Source organism: Mobula hypostoma, chromosome 22 (genome assembly GCF_963921235.1).
Source record: "Mobula hypostoma chromosome 22, sMobHyp1.1, whole genome shotgun sequence".
Taxonomy (NCBI): domain Eukaryota; kingdom Metazoa; phylum Chordata; class Chondrichthyes; order Myliobatiformes; family Myliobatidae; genus Mobula; species Mobula hypostoma.
In genome coordinates, this window is record NC_086118.1 from 17,586,404 (window position 1) to 17,606,883 (window position 20,480).

Consider the following 20,480-nt stretch of genomic DNA (forward strand, 5'->3'; position numbering starts at 1 on the left):
TATAGCAAATCAATCACACCTGGAAAGGCAAGATGGCACATTGTTTTTGGTTGGTAACTTTTAGTATCACTGTTATTGCACTGAAAATACTCTAAGCATATCCTTGCGGGTAGGTTTGCAGGATCTGTTGGGGAGGGCGTAAACTAATTTGGCAGGGGGGTGGGAGTGAGGGTGATAGGGCTGAAGATGGGGCAATTGGTATACAAGTAGATACATTGTGTAGAGAGACTGTGAGGAAGGACAGGTAGATGAATAGGACACAGTTGCAGTCAGGTTAAGAGGAAGCATAACGTGGCAAAATCGAAAAGGGTGAGGAATACAAGACAAAGTGTTATATTTGGATGTACGCACTATATGGAAAAAGGTAGATGGTCTTGCAGCACAGGAGATTGGCAGGTACAGCATCGTGGGCATCACTGAGTCGTGGCTGAAGAAAGGTCATTGTTGAGAGCTTAACATCCAATGATACATTTTGTATCGAACGTACAAGGAGGTAGACAGAAGGGATGAATGGCCTTTGTTGGTTTAAAAAAAATTAAATCAAATCCTTATAAAGAGATGACAGGATCAGAAGATGTAGAATCCTTGCAAGTAGAGTTAAGAAACTGCAAGGATACAAAGACTTTGATGGGAGTTTTATACAGGTCTCCAAATAGTAATCAGGATATACAATACAAATTATAACGGGCAATAGAAAAGTCATGTAAAAAGGTAATGTTACGATAGTAATGAGAGGTTTCAATATGCGGGTAGATTGGTGAAATCCATGTTGGTGCTGGATCCCAAGAGATGGAATTTGCAGAATGTCAATGAGATGGCATTTTAGAGCATCTTGTTGTTGAGTCCACTACGGGAAAGGGAATTCTGGATTGCGTGTTGGTTAATGAACTAGATTTGACTGAGGAGCTTAAGGTAAAGGAACACTTAGGAGGCAGTGATCATAATATGATAAGAGTTTACCCTGCAGTTTGAGAGAAAGAGAAGATAATCAGATGTATCAGTATTACAAGCAGTAAAGAGAACTACAGAGGCATGAGAAGGGAGCTGGCCAAAGTTGATTGCAGGAGAACACTATCGGGTGATGGCAGAACAAAAATGGCTGGGGTTTCTGTGGGAATTCACAAGGTGCAGTATAGATGCATCTCAAAGATGAAGAACTATTCCAAAGTCCAGGATGAGGCAACTGTAGTTGACAAGGGAAGTCAAAGCATAAAAGCAAATGAGAAGGTGCACAATAGCACAAAAATTAGTGGGAAGTTAGAAGGCAACTAAAAAAGTCTTGAGGAGAGAAAAGATGAAATATGAAGGTAAGCTTACCGATAATATTAAAGATGATAGTAAAAGTTCTTTGTTATTATATAAAAAGTAAAAGAGGTGAGAGTGGATATCGGACCACTGGAAAATGACACTGGGGAAATGGTAATGGGGGACATATGAACTGGAGTATTTTGCGTCAGTCTTCACTGTGGAAGACACGAACAGAATACCAGAAATTGGACTGTATCGGGGTAGAAGTGAGTGTCTCTGCTATTACTAAGGATGAGGTACTTGGGAATTTGAAAGGTATGAAGGTAGATAATAACTGGGGACCTGGTGGACTACACCAAAGGGTTCTGAAAGAGGTCGCTGAAGAGGTTGTGGAGGCATTAGTAGTGATCTTTCAAGAGTCACTGGAATGGTTTTGGAGGACTCAAAAATTACAAATGTCACTTCATTCTTTAAAAAGGGAAGGAAGCAGAAGAAAGGAAGTTACAGGCCAGGTAGCACGACTTCAGTGGTTGGCAAGATGTCCATTACTAAGGATGAGGTTTCGGGGTACTTGGAGATGCACAATAATGTAGGCCAAAGTCAGCATGGGGAAATCTTGCCTGACAAATCTGTTGGAATTCTTTGAGGAAATAACGTTTAATGTTCCAGGCTGATCCATGTGGCTGATTGGCTGACCAAATGGTTGTGCAGCTAAGTGATGAGGCCTTGTGGATGCATGGGCCGGGTGATGTGAGAGCAAGCCTCAGTCACAAAGTTCCTCTGACAACCTTTGACAAACGGCATGACTTCCCATCCAGTTTTTTGAGTGTGTTCCAATATAATTGATGTCAAAAACATGAAATCCTAAAAGTTAAATTAATGAAGGTAATGGACTTGTTGCACTTAAAAATAAGCTTTAGAAAAAGTCACCTTCCTTTCCTTCATCACCATTGAATAGGCTTTTGGATCTTAGGCCAAGTCTAGCCAGGGGCTTTGTCTGAGCTGATTTCCTAGTGTATCTCAGCAAGTTGCTTCTCTGCTGTTGGATTCCAGTGGCGGGAAAAGACTGCCAGAGCACATCTATCAGGTCTGTAGAATCAGTCTTTGGACAAGCTGGTGAGCACTTCAGTAATTGCTGGAAGTCTTGAGACTAAACTGCAAATGGAATTGGGCATTATCTGGGCCACTGAGGAATGTGAATAAGTATGTAGTCAGAGTGGAGATTCTAAAGGGGCATTTATATGGAGGAAAGGGGAGGGTGTAACTGAATACCCTACAGAGCTTTGTCCTGGTAATGTGAGGCATGATCATTGGAAAAAGGAATATTTAGGAGTACTCCAAACGTCCAGTGGTACCAGTGCAGATTGAAATCAGACTTGCAGGGTTCAGACTGGGATATCGAAATCAAAGGAAACTACTTAAGGTGCTTATTCTTGTTTCCAGTATTATTGCTATCTGACTGTGTTGATATTTCCACCAAGGAGTCCAGGAGGCTGTCATCATCTTTGTAAGATTAAGTCTTCTGACATGTTTTCATTGATAATATCTGTAAAATGGAACAAAAGGTTTTTAATATTATGGCTTCAAAATATTTTTTCTTGTTTATTTACCATTTTTTGTGGGCTTATTTATTTCACTATTTTTGTTTCAGGGGCACCTCAGCCATTGGTCCAATTGTTGCTGCCTTGAAAGCAGGAAGCAGCGTAGTGTTTGAAGGGAAGGAGGTAATATCTATCAAATCTAATTGGATTCATGAGCATTATTTACTTGTATAGGCAATGTCACATATTTGTCAGCTTAGCAAGGTTAAAATGAGAGACACAAGAGGCAAGCAATATGGAAGACGTGTGCTGCTTCTGATACGCATTTCATCAGGGTGTGTTTACTATTTCTGTCCGAGCAAAACCACTTAAATTGCAAATGACTTGTTTTTCGATTATGTAGAACTTCATGATAAGGGAGAATCTTGGAGTGAATTGAATAGTTCAATTAATTCATTGGAATTAGTTTGCTGAGGGTCTGAGATACTGCCGTCATTAATTTTAATGCAGAATTAGATGCGTGTACAGAGTTACAGTCCCCTCAGGTTCTTTGTTAAAGTTGGCAGAAGTGGAGATCAAACTTGGTGTGTATCATGGGCATACTTTGGATCAATGTCTTGCAAACCTTGGATTGTGGAAGAAGCTGGAGGAACGAACGTTGGCCTTTATAGATGTAAGGCTATAGGGGGAGGAGGTGTGCTGATGTAAACCATGTAAAGCAGTTCCTTAAATCTTGTTTAGCAAGTAGATGAAATTTTGTGCGTTTTGTTTTGATCAACAAAGTTCTTTGAATTCTAGTTTGTTTGCTTAATACAGTCAGTTAATCATCTATCCATTCTTAATCATGGGATTATTACAGCAAAGGAGACTGTTTTACTATTTGCTTCATTGTTTGGGGCATTGGACATAAAGGTAGAAGGTTGTGTTGCAACTGTATTAAAAAAAAACTTAGGCTACATTTGGAGCATTGTGAGCAGTTGTGATTGTTGCATTACAGAAAAGATGTGGAGGCTTTGGAGAGGATGCAGACCTAGTTCACCAGGACGTTGCTTGGTTTAGAGACTTCATTTCATGTGTTCATTCATCCTTCCCTCTCTCTGCCCATCCACCCACCTATTTAACATTAGCCTACAATGACCTACTAACCGGAATGTCTGGGCTGTGGAAGGAAACCGGAGCACCCAGAAGAAACACAGGCAGTTCCTGGGGAGAACGTACAAACTCCTCACAGAATTCAGTACTGAGCTCCAGAACGCCCTGAACTGTAAAAGCGTTCCACTAGACGCTATGCTACTGTTACTAACTTTGTTTTCTCTGCAATGTCTGAGGGGCAGCATGATTTAAATTTAACAAATTGACAGTTATATACAGGAGAGAGAGTGTCAATTTTTTTTCCCCCCAAGATGGATATGGAAAAACCAAGAGCGGTATATTTAAGGGAGATTTACAAGGCAAGTGTTTTTAATGCAGAGTGGTAGGTGCCTGGAACCCATTTCCAGGGAAGGTGGTGGAAGCAGATATGTTAGCAATGTTTGAGAGGTATTTAGACAGGTATGTGAATAGACAGGGAATGGAGTGACAAAGACAAATAGGGTTACTTTTAAATTGGCATCATGGTTGGCACTGATACTATGTGCCGAATGGCCTATTTCTGCATTGTACTACCCTATGTTGTATATGTCCAAGTTGATTCCATGAACCAGCCTAGATCTAGTTCTCTTGCTCTTCCCCAGAGTGCAGATTACTTTGAGTGCCTATCCAATTAACTTTTGATAGCTTTGACTGAATTTCTATTAATTTTACAGATGGTAAGTTCCAGATTACGGTGTACTCCCTCGTATCTTTTATCCATCTTTTTAAATTAGTGCCCCACTTTTTGAAGCAGTTGTCAATGGGAAGAGTTTCTCTCAATTTTTATCCTCTCGAAATCCATCATGATCTTGTCCATTTTAAGATACCTTGTTAATCTTTGCTGCAAGGAGAATAACCCCAACTGCAGTCAATTCTTTGCAGCTCATAAATCTCTTGTATCCTCCCTAATACCTTTGTCAGTTTGAACATTTGGTGGCCAGGTTTAGATACAATACTCCAGTTATGTTCCACCCAGTGCTTTTATAAAAATATAACCTCCCAGCTTTGTCTTTGATGCCTCTATTAATGAAGTTTTTGATCCCTTGTGCATTATCAGTAAACTCTGGATATTTCTTGCCATAATCAAAGATGAATGCAAAAATACTATCCTTGCGCATTTTTAATAAATGTGCAATTTGGACTACATATTCTTTCCCTGATCTATCTGCCAAAATAGGTCCTTCCCCCTAAAGATGAGTTCTTGTTTTTCCAAACTCTTTTGTGCTCATCCAAGTCCAGATACCATTTCCTTTGATGTCTCTAGCCCCTTAGATCTTATTTAGTCTCCAATAAGATTTGTTTGTATTAAATCTCATAGGTCACTGTCAGTCATGTCTACAAGACCATGTCCTCTTCTATTATTTTCTTTGTTGTTTATCTCATCTTCTCAATTTTTTCATTTATGAGCATATCCATCTTATTAATCATCATCAAAGACTCTGGTATTAATAAGGAACAGCTAAGAGCATTGCTGTGTTCTGTCCTCCAGTCCAGAAAGCCACTGCTCATTGTATTCTCTGCTTTCTGTTCTTGAGACAGTTTCTTGTCATTGCTAACATTGACCTCTTCATGGACCTCAATTGTGTCAGCTGGCCTTTCAGGTGCAATTTTCATCAACTGCCTTCTAAAAGTCCATATAGATGTAGTTTCTACTACAGCTGATACTTTGACAAACTTTGTTGATTTTTTTTTAAGTGACAATTGGGTTTTCAAATGTCATATGGCTTTAACAAATCTGCAATGGCAGCTTTTTATTAATTCCACTGAGGGCCTTTTCAGTTTTTCCTGTGATTGTTTCTGAAATAACCCTCCTCTTTGTGCATTTCTTTTCTGAATTCTGTTACATTTCAAAGCTGGAATCAATCCTTATTTAAATCTGCTGTAGACTTAACACTTTTCCAAACCCACCTTGTTGGGGTGTGGTGGATAATTGCCAGAGGGTGATGCTGTTTGGAGTGCATGCAAGGTTAATCTGCTGCTTGCACTTTAGTGCTGTCTGTATATATTGCAGATCCGGCCTGAAGAGGTTTGCACGCCTGCTGATCCGGGGCCTACTTTCCTTGTGCTGGAATGTCCCAGTAAGGAGTTTATTCATCCTATGTGTGAGAATGAACAGCTCCAAAAGTGAGTTAAACACTGACTTCTAATCATTTGTCAGTAAATGTAAGTCGCTTGCTCTGTTTGGAGAAACTATAACATGTATGAACTCGGATGCTTCTAAACATGAAAAAGTTGAGGTAAGACAATAAGAATTAGATCATGGAGATTGTTCTGCTAATCAATTGTGAATTTTTTCAACCCCATTCTTAAACCTTCTCCCCATAAACATTAACTCCATAAGACCATGAGATGTAGGAGCAAATTTGGGCCGTTCGGCCCATCAGGTCTGCTCCACCATTCAATCATGGCTGATTTATTATCCCTCTAACCCCACTCTTGTGCCTTCTTCTTGTTTTGATGCCCACACTAATCAAGAACCTGTCAACCTCTGCTTTAAATATACCCAATGATTTGGCTAAAGAAATTATCATTTCTGTTCTAAGTGATGTAATGCAATTGAGGCTGTGCCCTCCAGTCCTAGACTCCCCCATTATTGGAAACATCCATTCAATGCCCACTCTATTTAGGCCTTTCACTATTTGATAGGATTCAGTAAGATCCCTACCATTATTCTTCTAAATTCTAGGCCCAGAACCGTCAAACACTCCTCATACGTTAACCCTTTCATTCCTTTGATAATTCTCATGAGCCTCCTCTAGACCCTCTCCAATCCCATCATGTTTTTCAGATAAATTGCTCACAATACACCAAATGTGGTCTGATTAAGGCCTTGTAATGCCTCAGCATAACTTCCTTGCTTTTGTATTGTAGTTGTCTTGAAATGAATGCCAACATCGCATTTGCTCTCCTTGCTACTGACATTCTGAATTTGATCACATAAAAGGCCCAGAGACATGAAGTGCTACTCGTACATTAACCCTTTTCTACACTATTCTGACCGAGGAACGCGGAAGGGGCTGAGGAGAACTCAGTGGGGATCAGGGAGGAGGAGATTGGCAGTACGTGAACAACATGGTGTGGAAGGTTTGATGCAGGCAATTGGAAAGTTCTTGGAGACAAAGTGTGAGAGTTAAATGGTCAGAGACGTGGAAAGAAGTGACACCTGTTAATGGGATTGGGTGAGCACGGAAGACTTAAAGGAAATGGGAACTCACCTGAAAGAAGGAGGACTGTGCTTCTCAGGCACAAATGGACCAAGACATGATATTCAGACTAAAGGCTTCTTCTGCAGTTGGGGTGTACACCACATAGGCACAGTAGAAAATCAGCTGAGTAGTGGCAATCATGTTATACACATCATTGTCACTGCATTTGGCCCATGGCATCTGCACATATTCTTGTCATAGTTCTATAATGTGGAGAAGTGGGCATACCAAGCACCTGATCCGTTAGAAACTGGGTTTTGATTAAATTTTATAATTCTGTTAGGTAAGGCACAAAAACGCAGAAATGTGATGGAATTTTCAGCTCAGCCTTTGTATTTTAGTCATCCCAAAGTGTGCCATTTCGCACATTATTGTACTCCTTCTTAATCCAGTGGATATCCAGCTTAACGAGTGTCCTTTGTGGAAGTTTTTCACATGGTTCTCAAAAGCCCTCAAACATATAAATATTGTACCGCTTTTATCTGCGAAGTTAGTGGTGATGTAATTTTAATAAATCCATTCAGACTGCCATCGATTTATAGAGTCATCAATGTGTTATGGAGTTATACTGCATAGAAGCATGCTTTTTAACCTACTAGTGCCTGCGAGCCAAGGTGCTTTCCTGAGTTGGTCCCATTTGCATGTATTTGGCCCCTTTCCCTCTTAAACCTTTCCTATCCATCCACCTGTCCAGATTTTTTTTCAATGTTGTAATTAGAGCTGCAGATATCACTTCATTTGACAACTTCTTCCATGCTCCCACTGTATAGAAAATTCTGTCTCTCTGGTCCCATATAAATTTTTCCCCATTCACCTTAACTGTCGTCCAGTAGTTTTAGACTTCCTTATTCTGGTGGATCATGGGGGTGAAAGATTGACCATCCATTTATCTCTATCCATTATGCATTGTTAAATCTCTAAAGTTACACTCTGCCTCCTTCGCTCTATTGAAAACAATCCCAGCCCACCTTGCCTCCCCTTATCACTCGAAGTCCTTCCATTCCACCCTCTCTAGCTTAATTACAAACTTTTCACATGATGGCAACCAGACCCGCACACCATATTCTAGGTACAGTCTCACCAATGTCATGTGCTGTTGTCATATGATTTTCTAACCCTTGTGTTCAGTGTCTCATCCAATGAAGGCAAGCACGCCATATGCTACTTCACTATCTTGTCTACCTGTGTCATCACTTTGGGGGGAACTCTGTGCTTGTATCCCTTGGTCACTGTGCTATCTATGACGCTCATCAGGGCTGTATTGTTCAATGTTGTGTCTTGCCCTGCTTTAATTTCCCACACGATTCCAACTGAAGTGGTTTACCCCATGCCCCTCAGTTTTACCCCTTTTCATAGAACATAGAATAGTACAGCACAGTACAGGCCCTTCGGCCCACATTGTTGTGCCGACCCTCAAACCCTGCCTCCCATATAACCCCACCTTAAATTCCTCCATATACCTGTCTAGTAGTCTCTTAAATTTCACTAGTGTATCTGCCTCCACCACTGACTCAGGCAGTGTATTCCACGCACCAACCACTCTCTGTGTAAAAAAAAACCTTCCTCTAATATCCCCCTTGAACTTCCCACCCCTCACCTTAATGCCTTTCTTAGGTGTGAGTAAATGTTGGCAAACTTCCATTTCTCAAGCATAATTGGCATGCAGTGAAAACAAAGATTGCAATAAATTATGTTTATCTCTTCATTTAAACTGCAGGAACATTGAATGCAGAGCATAATTTACCAACTTTTAATGAAGCTAGCTCTTCAGTATTGATTACTGTTTCATCCGAACATACAAAATAGGAACAGGACTAGGCCATCTTGTCCCCTCAAGCCTATTCCGTCGTTCACTTTGATCATTACTAATCTGGCCATGGACTTGGCTCTATCTACCTGCCTTTTCCCCATAATCCTTCATTCCTCTGTTACGCAAAAATCTATCTAACTGCATCTTAAATATATTTAATGAGGCAGCCTCTACTGCTTCCCTTGGCAGAGAATTCCACAGATCCACTACTCCTCTGGGGGAGAAACAGTCTCTCCTCCTTAATCTATTCTGAATTCCAGTGAGTATAGTCCCAAGTGACTCAATCTCTCCTCATAAACTAACACCCTCATTTCCGGAATCTCCCTGGTAAATCTCTGACCCGCCTTCAAAGCCAGTATATCCTCCAAGCAGATTTTCTCTTGTTTGTGATATCCTTCCTCAAGTAAGGAGATCAGAGCTGCATACAGTACTCCAGGTACGATCACTCCAGTATTCTGTACAGTTGCGGCATAATATGCCTGCTCTTAAATTCAATCCCTCCTGCAATGAAGGCCAATATTCCATTTGCCTTCTTGATAACCAGTTACACCTGCAAACCAGTCTTATTTGTAACTGCTCTCTCTTGTCTTAGAATATATCCATCCAGAAACAAATGCTTTGTTTCCTCTAATATTTGCCAGGGGTGCATCCTTGCCCAGCAAAGGGAAGTGGAAAAATTGTACATGTCCTTTGCCAGTATATCCCTGTTGCTTTGATTACCTCCCCTGTGAGAATTATCTAATGTTTGGAAACTTTCTCTTGAAGTATCTTGCAAATGCCATGTTGTTTTATTCCAACTGATTGATACCTAGGCGAATACTTGATTTAAACAATGTTCTCTGCCATCTTTTGACCTTATTAAAATTGTATTTATTACAGGTATCAGGCTGGAGGAAGTGAAGGCCCCACAGCATTAGTTGTCCACATGGTGCCTGAGCCGGTTTTGGCAGATAATGTTTATAAATCGTGGATGGCAAGGTGATTGAATTCTGTGAAGCTTGCTGCATAGTTACAACTGCAGTATATTATGTTGCTGTATGGAGTTGCTCAGTATAGAAATAAATATCAAGGCAGAAGTTGCCTTGGGAATGAACTGCTGAACTGAGCTTTTTATTTCCTCATTAAATTCTTCCCGTTAATGGTTAGGCCTGCTTAGACTGCTGCAGGGGTCCCCAACCTTTTTTGCACCGTGGACCAGTTTAATATTGACCATATTCGTGCCAGCGGGGGTGGGGGGGGTGTTAATCATGACCGGAATATAGATGATAAGTCAACTATAAGTCACTTATAAGTGGCTAATAAATACAATTTCATTTCTAAAAGGGTTTATCTAATGATTTAATATTAAACACACGGCGCATATTTTCCTCGCATGAATATAGTGATAAGTCAATAGCATCATAACATTTTAAGTAACGTTTGGATATTAAACAGCGCATATTTTCCTCGTATGAACATATAAAATCATTGCAACACACCAATATCAGTGAATCAGTGGGAGCCCTGTGCTTGTTTCCCTGCAACAAGACGGTCCCATCAAGGGGTGATGGGAGACAGTGATACTGGAAGGGGGTTCCTTATGTCCAGTCTATTCCGCTTTGCAGAGATATGATGTTGGAAATGGAAGCAACGTTTTCAGTGCTTTTGTGGCTATTTCAGGATATTCAGCCTTGACTTTGATCCAGAATGCCAGCAGAGATGTTATGTCAAAGATACTTTTCAGCCAGCTGTCATTTGCAATCTCGAGGAGTTGATCTTCTTCCCGTGCTGACATGGATGATGCGTGCGTAATGACCTCGCGTGCGTTTAAGTCCAACAGTGGGTGTGCCGGAATGAGGAGCAGGGTTACCAGATTGGCTTTTCTGCTGCCGAATTCCAGAAATCTGGCTTTTCCCCCCAATTTGGTTGGCGTCAGAAAATTCATTTGGCTTCTTGGCTTTCCCCTGGCATTTTTACAGCCAAAAATTATCTGCACGAAAATTATATACCATCCTTTTTCGAAAACATTTTCCTTTAAGAAAAGTATTTTTTGGTCGGTTACATTTGGCAATATTTCTGCTGCCAAGTGTCTGGGCAAGAAGGTGCCAACCGGCAAGTCGTTAACACGGCCACATCACCAAATCATATCATTTCCTCGCAGCCCAGCAGCACAAGCTCTGCGACCTGGTACCAGTCTGCGGCCCGGTGGTTGGGGACCACTGGACTACTGCAATGTGTCACCTGTATTGTGTCTTTGTTATTGTTCTAGGTCTTGGAATATGAAGCTCAGTATATACAGTATTTTGTGTTCAGAGTGATAAGTATGTTATATTCAAAAGAATTGAACATGCACAGTTACAAAAGGTGTTTGTTTCTGAAATGCTCATGGTGCAACGTGTTGATAGTGGCGATTTGGAATTTTTCTCTGGAAATACTGGTTTAAAAATGCTCGGCGTTGATTTGATAGTTTGGCTCAGTTAGTAGTGAATTAACTTCAGAATTATATGTTCAGATTTGAATTTGTCTGAAAGATTTGGTTGTAAATTGCATTGTATATCAGGGGTTCCCAAATGGTTTTTGTGCCATGGACCCGTACTATTAACCGGGATGGGAAGGGGGGTGGGGGGTTCCGTGGACCCCAGGTTGGGAACTGAGTAATATGGTACTGAGAATGATGGTCAGTGACTAGAGTGGTGTTTCACAGGGGTTGGTGTTGGGACCATTTTCTTTTCATGTTTTACGTCAATGATTTGGATGGTGGATTTGATAGCTTGTGGCCATATTTGCAGTTGATACCAAGATAGATGGAGGGGCAGGTAGTGTTGAGAAAGCAAGGTTTCTGCAAAAGAACTTTGACAGATTAGGAGAATGGACAATGAAGTAGAGATGGAACATAGTATAGGAAAGTGTATGGTCAAACATTTTGATAAAAGGAATATAGAGTTAGACCATTTTTCTTAAAGGAGCAAATTCAGAAATCAAGACATGCAGAGGTACTTGGGAGTCAGTCCTCTTGCAGGATTCCATAAAGATTAATTTGCAGGTTGAGGCAGTGATAAGGAAGACAAAGGGGTTAGAATATAAAAGCTAGAATGTGATACTGAGACTATAAGGCATTGGTCAGACCACATGAAGTTTTGTGAGTAATTTTGGGCCCCTTTTTTTAAAAAAAAAGGATTTGTTGGCATTGGAAAAAGGTCCAGAGGAGGTTCACAAGAATTAATCTGGGAAAGAAAAGTTTAACATATGAGAAGTGCGTGGCTCTGAGTTTGTACTTGCTGGAGTTAGGGGGTCTCATTGAAACCTATTGAGTATTAAAAGAAGTAGACAGATTGGATATGGACGGAATGTTTTCTATAGTGGGGAAGAGGACGAAGCCTCAGAATAGAAAGATGTCCCTTTAGAACAGAGATGAAGACACTTTTTTTGGCGAGAGGATAGCAAATCTGGAATTCACTGCTGTAGATGAGTGTGGGGGCAGTATATTTAAAGTGGCTGTTGATAGTTTCTGGATTATTAAGGGCTTAAGGTTAAGGAGAATGGGATTGAAAGGGATAGTAAATCAGCCATGATGGAATGGTGGAACAAATTTGATCCTGTCTTCTGGTCTTGCAGGCTAACATTTTCTTGTTGTTTGTGGGATCTTGCTGTACCTGTATCACTATATTTGCATGGAATTGGTTTAATGTGAAAACATGCTGTGCAATATTTGGAAGTTGAGTCTTTTTTTGATCAGTAGTCTTGTATATTATGAATTTGGTTCCAGCACTTGAATAATTCTTGCATTATATCATAGTCATTCAGCTTTTGTGATTATGCACGTTTCTTTCCCATGGTCATTTCAACCTCTTGTACTTTAATCTAACCACAGGTTTGGGCCCACCACAGAGCATCTAATCCTCAATGAAAATAATCAAACAATCCACAATCTGCGCAGCCATAAGATCCAGACGCAGCTAAACCTTATTCATTCGGAGATCTTCCCCCTACTAAAAACCTTTCAGACCAAGGTAGGGGTCTGATTTAGTGCTTGATTGACATAACTCATTACAGTGGTGCTACTCTACTTTACAAAGTGGCTGAAATTTTCATGTAATTTCTTTAGGGAGATATTGTCGTTGTGAAAAATGAAAAGAATCAGGTTTGCTATCACTCATACAAATCTCACAACCTTTGTCAGTGATAAACTGGATTCTAATTCTGAACATGAGTTTATATCAGTAATGTGAGCCTAGAAGCAAATAATGTCAAACTTAGTAGAGAGAGGGGATTTAAAATCAGTATGGGGAATTATATCTAAATTAGGACCTTGATTTAAATATTGCTGTGGATTGCTTGAGCAACATAATGGTGGATATGGTTAAAATGAAAAAGTATGATATTATATTGAGGTTCACCAAACTGGAACAGATTATTTACTTCAATAGACCATCTCAATGACTCAGTTAATAGGAATGAAATGTCATTAGCACAATCTACTAAACAACTGTTGTGAGTACACCAAGTTTCCAGAGTTTTAGAGGCATGTCTTTTTGGCATATGCTGTTTTTAAAATCTTTATTATAGGCCTTTTTTTTCATTAATGAGAAATAGTATTATAACAAATCCTTGTGCAATATCCAGAACAGCAAACAGAAAGATTGCAGCAGAGCAGACATAAAGTGATGTCTCTGTTTTTGTGAGTGCTGCCTGTTTTCTATTTTAAAAAAAATCCACTCCTGCTTTGCGTAGGTCACTGGACCAGGCACTGAATGTTATTTTTATCAGCATTGGCCCATGTTACTCTGCTCTTGATATTAATTCTGTAAAGTTCAAAAGAACCAAATTTGATGAGAGAAGTTCATTGAGGAAAATGCTGTATCATTCTTCCAGCTTGTGAAACTGAGGATGACTCTCACAGTTTTTACTGACTGCTCACACTAAAAATATCCAAAAATATTTTGGACAGTCTATGTTGGAGCCGGAATATGTGGTGGCACTCACGGGCTATCCATAGCACATCCTTAGGCTGTGTTGGTTGTTAACGCAAATGGCGCATTTCACTGAATGTTTCAGTGTACATGTGATAAATAAATGAATTTAGATCTGAATGTTGTCACTAATTCGCAACCAAGTGAAACAGTAATGAATGAGCAGAGTTAACTTCCTTGTAGTTTCAGGATGAACCTTCCACACACTCTGTGCCTGCTGTTCGAGGTCACTGCCTGCTGAAGTATCAACTAAGACCCAAATTTGAATGGCAAAGGTCAGTTCATGTAAGTTAGGTATACTTACTCTGGTTATTTACCAGAACTGATGATGTAAAAACGTAATGTACAATCTGTTGAAAACCAGTGACTTCTGAACTTGTCACATCCCTCAATAGCATTTCGATTAACAATTGTCCATGTGTCTTAATCAGACACCAATATATCTTAAGCAGAATACCAAAGGAGCAATTTAATTAAAGAGTGGCTAAAATTTTGGACTGAGGGCCATGTGTAGTGGTGGGAGGAGCACTGATAGAATATAGCAGAGGCTAGATAAGTGCGTGAGGGGGAAAGGAATGGAAGGTTGTAACAAAGTAGTTAGAGCAATAATGGAGCATGTTTTATGCTATTCATTCTATCTAATGCATTTTGTAGCAGTAGTAAGCAGTGTGGCTCATCATGGTGTTCTCATTCTTTGTCAGAACGACCTAAATTTAAATCACTGCACTGGTTTCCTCTAACATCCTGTATGTTCCTTTAAGAAATGCAAAACAGGAGAAAACTTAATGCAATGATTTCTGTACAAATAAATCCAATCAATAACTTAAGTATTAAGTTAGCAAGGGGTGAATGTAAGTACCAGCCAGTGCTTTCAAATAACTGTTAAGATTGCACGGAATCTGAAGAATGTGGCTGGTTGTGCCTAAGTATTAGATTGCATTTAATCCAGGTTGAGGTGAATTATGCACAATGGATTCTACCTTGACTGGTTAAGTTAATCTAGGTGTAGTTTGGCCAAATGTGGATCCATTTGGGGTTGAGAAAGAAAATAAATTAGCTATGATCAAATGGTGGAGTCAACTCAATGGGCCAAATGGCCTAATTCTGCTCCTGTATCTTATAGTATAACTGGGTAAGTTTAACAATACAGTATACTGAGTTGAGTTCAGTGTTAAGGATCACTAATATTGCTTCGATTGAAATCTTTTGGTTTGCTTTACCGTTGTTAGTCAATCTCTGATCAGTTTTCCTTCTAACTCTGGAGACATTAGTATTTATGTGATTCCATCTTCATTCTTGAGAACTGCAATCATTTTTTCCCTGAAATAAAATTTTGTAGGTACTGAAAATCTGAGTTACGAACAGAAAGCATTGGAAATACTCAGCAGGTCAGCAGTATGTGGTGAAAGAGAAACTGAGTTAATGCTTCATTTTGGTTCATCAGTTCTAAAGAAACAACATGAACCTGAAGTTTTAATACTGTATTTCTCTCCATGTAGTGTTTTATAGTTCCTCTCCAGAAGTTTAGCTTTCTTCCGGAAATTATAGCTAGATTCTTTTTCCCCATAAAACTGTTAAGATGAAATGTAAAAAAGAATGTTTATGTTTGTGTCCAGGTACAGATCAAACATTAAAGCTCTAATTGGTAAAGTGATGTATTATTCTCACGTGTAGTAAGGTACAGTGAAAAAACCTTATTTTGCTTGTCATCCACAAAGATAATTTTAAAACTTAAGTATATTGAGATTCTTTAACAGGCAAAAGAAGAGCAAAATTCAGAATATAATACAGGTACAGAAAATGTGCAGTACAGGTCAATGTGAAGGTGTAAGGGCCATTATGAGGGAGATGGTGAGGTAAAGGGTTCAACTTTATTTTGAAAGAGGGTTGTTCTGTTGTATTATAACAGCAGTACAGAAGCTGTCATTGAACCTGTTGGTGTGTGTTTTCAGCTTTTTGTATTGCCTGCTCGATAGAAGGGGGGGTGAGAAGAGTGAATGATGGGATGGGAGGGGTCTTTGACTATGCTGGCTGCTTTCTCAAGACACTGAGCATTGCAGATTTGAGTCCATGGAAGGATACAGGTATTATCATTCCAAGGCTGCCAACGCCTTGTATAAATGTTAGTCTTTATTCCTCGACTTGCCAAAATTCTTATTTCAGATACTGTGTTTTACAAGGAATCTACATTATGAGCTGAAATGTACAAATGAGAATGGCCATTTTGCAAGATGGCATCTAAGGCTCCATATATTTTTCCTACTCAGCTGTCAGAGATTGGGTGTGTGATTATTCATTGTCTTCTATACTGGTTTCATAGCATCAAAGAGGTTTAGGATTATTGCAAATCTTGGCTTGCGCCTATTGAAGGATGAAGAGAGTAGTTAATTGGAAATAAAGGAGCAGCAAAGAATCCACTTCTATTCTGGTATTCAGACAAATACGTGATGTGATCTTGTTTCAATAATAAGGAATTTAAAATGTTGCCCTGTCTTTGTTTCTGACCAGGCTTTATAATGGGAACACTGTGCCAGCAGGAGATCATTTCTGTCCTGGAGAGTTAACCAGTGAGGATGGGGACTAAATGTTCTATGTTGAGATCCTAGTGTTATCTGTACATGTGTCTCGGCCCATTGAGTGTGTTCTGCCATTCCATTACTGCTGATTTATTATCGTTCTCAACCCCATTCTCCTGCCTCCTGTAACACTTACTAATCGAGAACCTACCAACCTCTGCTTTACCCAATGACTTGGTCTCCACAGCCAGATGTGGCGATGAATTGCACAGGTTCACCACCCTCTGGCTCAAGAAATCTGTTTTAAATGGGCATCCTTTTATTCTGAGATTGTGCCCTCTGGTCCTGGACTGCCTCACTATAGGCAACATCCTCATCCTCTCCACGCCCACACAGTCTAGGCCTTTCAATATTCAAAAGGTGTCAATAAGATTCCCCCCTCATTCTAAGCTCCAGCGAGTACAGGCTCTAGAGCCATCACATGCTCCTCAAAGTTAACCCTTTCATTCCCTGAATAAGTCTCATGAACCTCTGGACCTTCTTCGATGCCAACTCATCTATCCCTAGATAACACAGGTTGGGTTGTGTTCACCTTTTTAAGCAGCTGTGTGACACAGCTATCCTGCACTTGGCTACGGAGTTAAACAGTAATTTGGGATCAGGTTTGTGGATTGTAGACTGTTGTCAGAGAGTAGGATTATTGAGTCTGTGGATTGAAGGGCCTATTTCTGTGTTGTACCTCTGTCTCTTTGACATTGCTGCAGAAGGTGAAAAGAGTTGCCAGCTTAGTACTGTCCATGATCCAACTGGTGATTGAGATTTTTTTTCTTCCAGATTGGAATGTGGGGAGAATAAAATGTGATGACTAGATTATGCTGGTTGGTGGGGGGGTACAGACTGGGTGCTCTAAATGACCATTTTCTGTGCTCTGGCTTATTAGTTTTAAGTAACACTTCATCCACTTTGCTCAAGCAGGGATGCTGTAGTTGTTGCTGACACAGAAAAATTTATTAAAGAAGCGATGGAAATCCCAGGCTTCAGGGAGGAAGTTGAAGAATGTAAACAAGTATTGGCTGCAAACCCTGCTCTCCCATCAGGTAAACCATTGCAAACATTGGGCTACTTTTAATTGGTAAAGGAAGTGTCTGGTTTAAAATGTTTGGCCTTGTTTATTTTTAAGCTGGTGTGTTGTTCTTAATCTGGGCTGTACCTGAACTGTGTTGGACTAATTAAATGCTTAGCTGCTTTAATGTTTCTCCACCTTCAGATCAGATCAAATGGCCTCGCTTTTAGGCTAACTCATTTGCTTTCGATCTAGGGAAGTAACTGCAGTTCCTAAACAATATTACCAAGTGCTACTTTCTCAAGAATAAAATTAAGTTTTCCTGGTGTATTGCGAACTCTTCTCAGGATTGGTTTTCCCATTCTGCTGGTAGTTTCCCCCCACCCCATGCAGGAAACTTAGCTGTTGAGACCAGGTGGAGGATGTTGTTTTAAAAATTTAGAAAAACTGCAGAGGTTGTACTTCTTTCTAAAGTTTCTGCTGACCAAACTGCTGGGCTGCTGTAACACTGCTACTCCAGTTGTAACACTACCAAACAACTTCAGGGCATTAGCTAATCTAAAATTTTAAAAAAAAGTAGAAGTAAAATATATGATCAGAGTGCATACATGTCACAGCATACAACCCTGAGATTCTTTTTTTCCTGCAGGCATACTCAACCAATCTATAGAATAGTAACCGTAAACAGGATCAATGAAAGAGCAAGAGCATAGAAGGCAACAAATTGTGCAAATGTAAATATAAATAAATACCTTAGCCAGAGGGTGGTGAATCTGTGGAATTTGTGGCCATGAGCGGCTGTGGAGACCAAGTCATTGGGTGCAGTTAGGCAGAGATAGATGGGTTCTTGACTAGCCAGGGCATCTAAGGGTAAGGGGAGAAGGTAGGGGAGAGAGGATGACTAGAAGAATTGGTTCAGCCCATGATTGAATGGTGGAGCAGACTTGATGGGTCGAATGGCCTGCTTCTGCTCCTATATCTTATGGTTTTATAAGAGGGCATGAAATAATGTGATAGTCTTTAAAGTGAGAGTATTGGTTGTGGGAACATCTCAGTAGATGTGTGTAGTTATCCTCTTTTATTCAAGAGCCTGATTGTTGAGGGGTAGTAATTGAACCTGGTGGTGCAAGTCCTGAGGTACCTGTACCTTCTACTTGATTGTAGCGGTGAGAAAAGACCGGGGCCTGGGTAGTGAGGATCTTTGATACTGGATGCTGCTTTTCTGTGACAGCATTCATTCATATAGTTGTGCTCAGTGGTTGGGAGGGCTTTATCTGTAATTAATTAATTAATGGCCTTAATTAGCTAATTCCCTTTACAGAGATCCATAAAATCATACTGAGCCTGCTGATTAACATTGTCCATCATCAGCACTTTTGCATTTAATGATCTTTTATTTTCCATCCAATCACTGACTTACCTTTTCTTCCCTTCTCTTTCTTAGTCTGTTGTCTGTTAGCTTTCTGACTTCGTCTAGTTTTGAACAAGTGTCATCCACATGAAACATTAACATTCTTCAAAGATGCTTCCTGATTCTGCCCTCCCCCTCACCCTAAGTATTTCTGCATTTCCTGTTCATAAGATCAGAAGAGCATAGTGGCACAGCTGTAGAGTTTATTCCTGACCTCATACCTTTGTGAAGTTCAACATACACCCTGGGACCATAATAGAGTTTATTCCTGACCTTGTGCCTTTTGTGAAGTTCAACATTCACCCTGGGACCATAATAGTTTCCTCCAATTGCTCCTGCTTCCTCCCATGCCTCAAAGATGTGTGCGTTGGTATGTTAATTAGCCACAAAAAAATTGCCTGTACTGTAAAGTGGGTGGTAGATTTAGTGGTCTGTGCAGACTCTGGACTGAAGAGCCTGTTTCTGTGCTGTACATTTGTGTCTCTTTGGGGAGATGACTTTACAGGGAAAGTTAACAGGAGTAAGATTATTTGGTGAGCTGACACGGACCTGATGACTGAAAGGCAGCTTTGTAAGAATGTAAGGAAGTATTTTGAATATTTGCCATCTGCATTATTAGTGTTGTGTTATGGTTTACATTATGATATTTGTGTTATATGTAAAAGAAAACATTGATATGTTTTGTAACTGTTCAGATTCACTGGCCATAGATACTGGGTTATGAGTTGTCTTTGACTTGTATTACCAGGGAATATGGAGAAATATCCAGAAGTGGTTTTTCTTGGAACTGGTTCTGCGATCCCGATGAAGATCCGAAACGTTAGCTCCATCATTCTAAATGTAGAGTGAGTCTCTTTTTATTGATTGCGGAGCCTTTATTCAAAAGTAATGCTGTCAGTATAGAAGGAAGCTTTCTGTGTGAATTGACAAGATTCGCATTTGTGCTTTGCATTTCATGCTTTAATTTCTCAACTTTTCAGCCAGGTTTTAATGATTTTTCTGGTGATCTCCTAATGCAGCTTGGTGCCAAATTTTGCTTGGTGTGTAAGATGGTTAAGGATGTTTTGTTTTCTTAAAGGCACTATTTAATACATTCACACATCTAAATTTTCAAAATAATATGTTGTTTGTCCACACTAAGGACTTTGCTTTAAAATAAAATCCAGTAAAGTTTTTCATTGAAAAGAATTTTTTTATTTGTACTGGTGATCTGAAGAAAACAGTACAAAGTTAAGCCATTTCTCTGGAAGACTATAAGATGAGGAAAGGAATTGTGGTCATGTTACAGGAATCTACCACTCCTAGTAACTTTTGTTTTACACTATTAGCTCTACACGATCTATATTGTTGGACTGTGGTGAAGGTACCTTTGGACAACTCTGTCGCCACTATGGTAATGACGTGGACAGGGTCCTCTGTAATCTGTCAATCATCTTTGTGTCCCACATGCATGCTGATCATCACACAGTGAGTATTTTTAATGTCATGTATTTAATACTCAAGTTCAGTAGAATTATCCCACCCCTGCCCCCCCCCCACATACACACACATCTTAAGAAGTATTAATACTTAAAACCGGGGTTTTCAACCTTTTTTAATACCATG

General features: G+C 39.9%; 1 protein-coding gene across 3 annotated transcripts in view; it reads left to right on the plus strand.

Annotated features, from left to right (window-relative positions):
* The window catches only part of elac2 (elaC ribonuclease Z 2), a 58,289-nt gene that overhangs the window by 17,176 nt on the left and 20,633 nt on the right, over positions 1-20,480 (plus strand). For all 3 annotated transcript variants that reach the window (XM_063074261.1, XM_063074262.1, XM_063074263.1), the window contains exons 10-17: positions 2,900-2,972; positions 5,932-6,044; positions 9,816-9,914; positions 12,787-12,925; positions 14,069-14,160; positions 17,377-17,498; positions 19,624-19,720; positions 20,204-20,342. In XM_063074261.1, the coding sequence (XP_062930331.1) occupies positions 2,900-2,972; positions 5,932-6,044; positions 9,816-9,914; positions 12,787-12,925; positions 14,069-14,160; positions 17,377-17,498; positions 19,624-19,720; positions 20,204-20,342 (874 nt within the window). The remainder of the gene's footprint in view (positions 1-2,899; positions 2,973-5,931; positions 6,045-9,815; positions 9,915-12,786; positions 12,926-14,068; positions 14,161-17,376; positions 17,499-19,623; positions 19,721-20,203; positions 20,343-20,480) is intronic.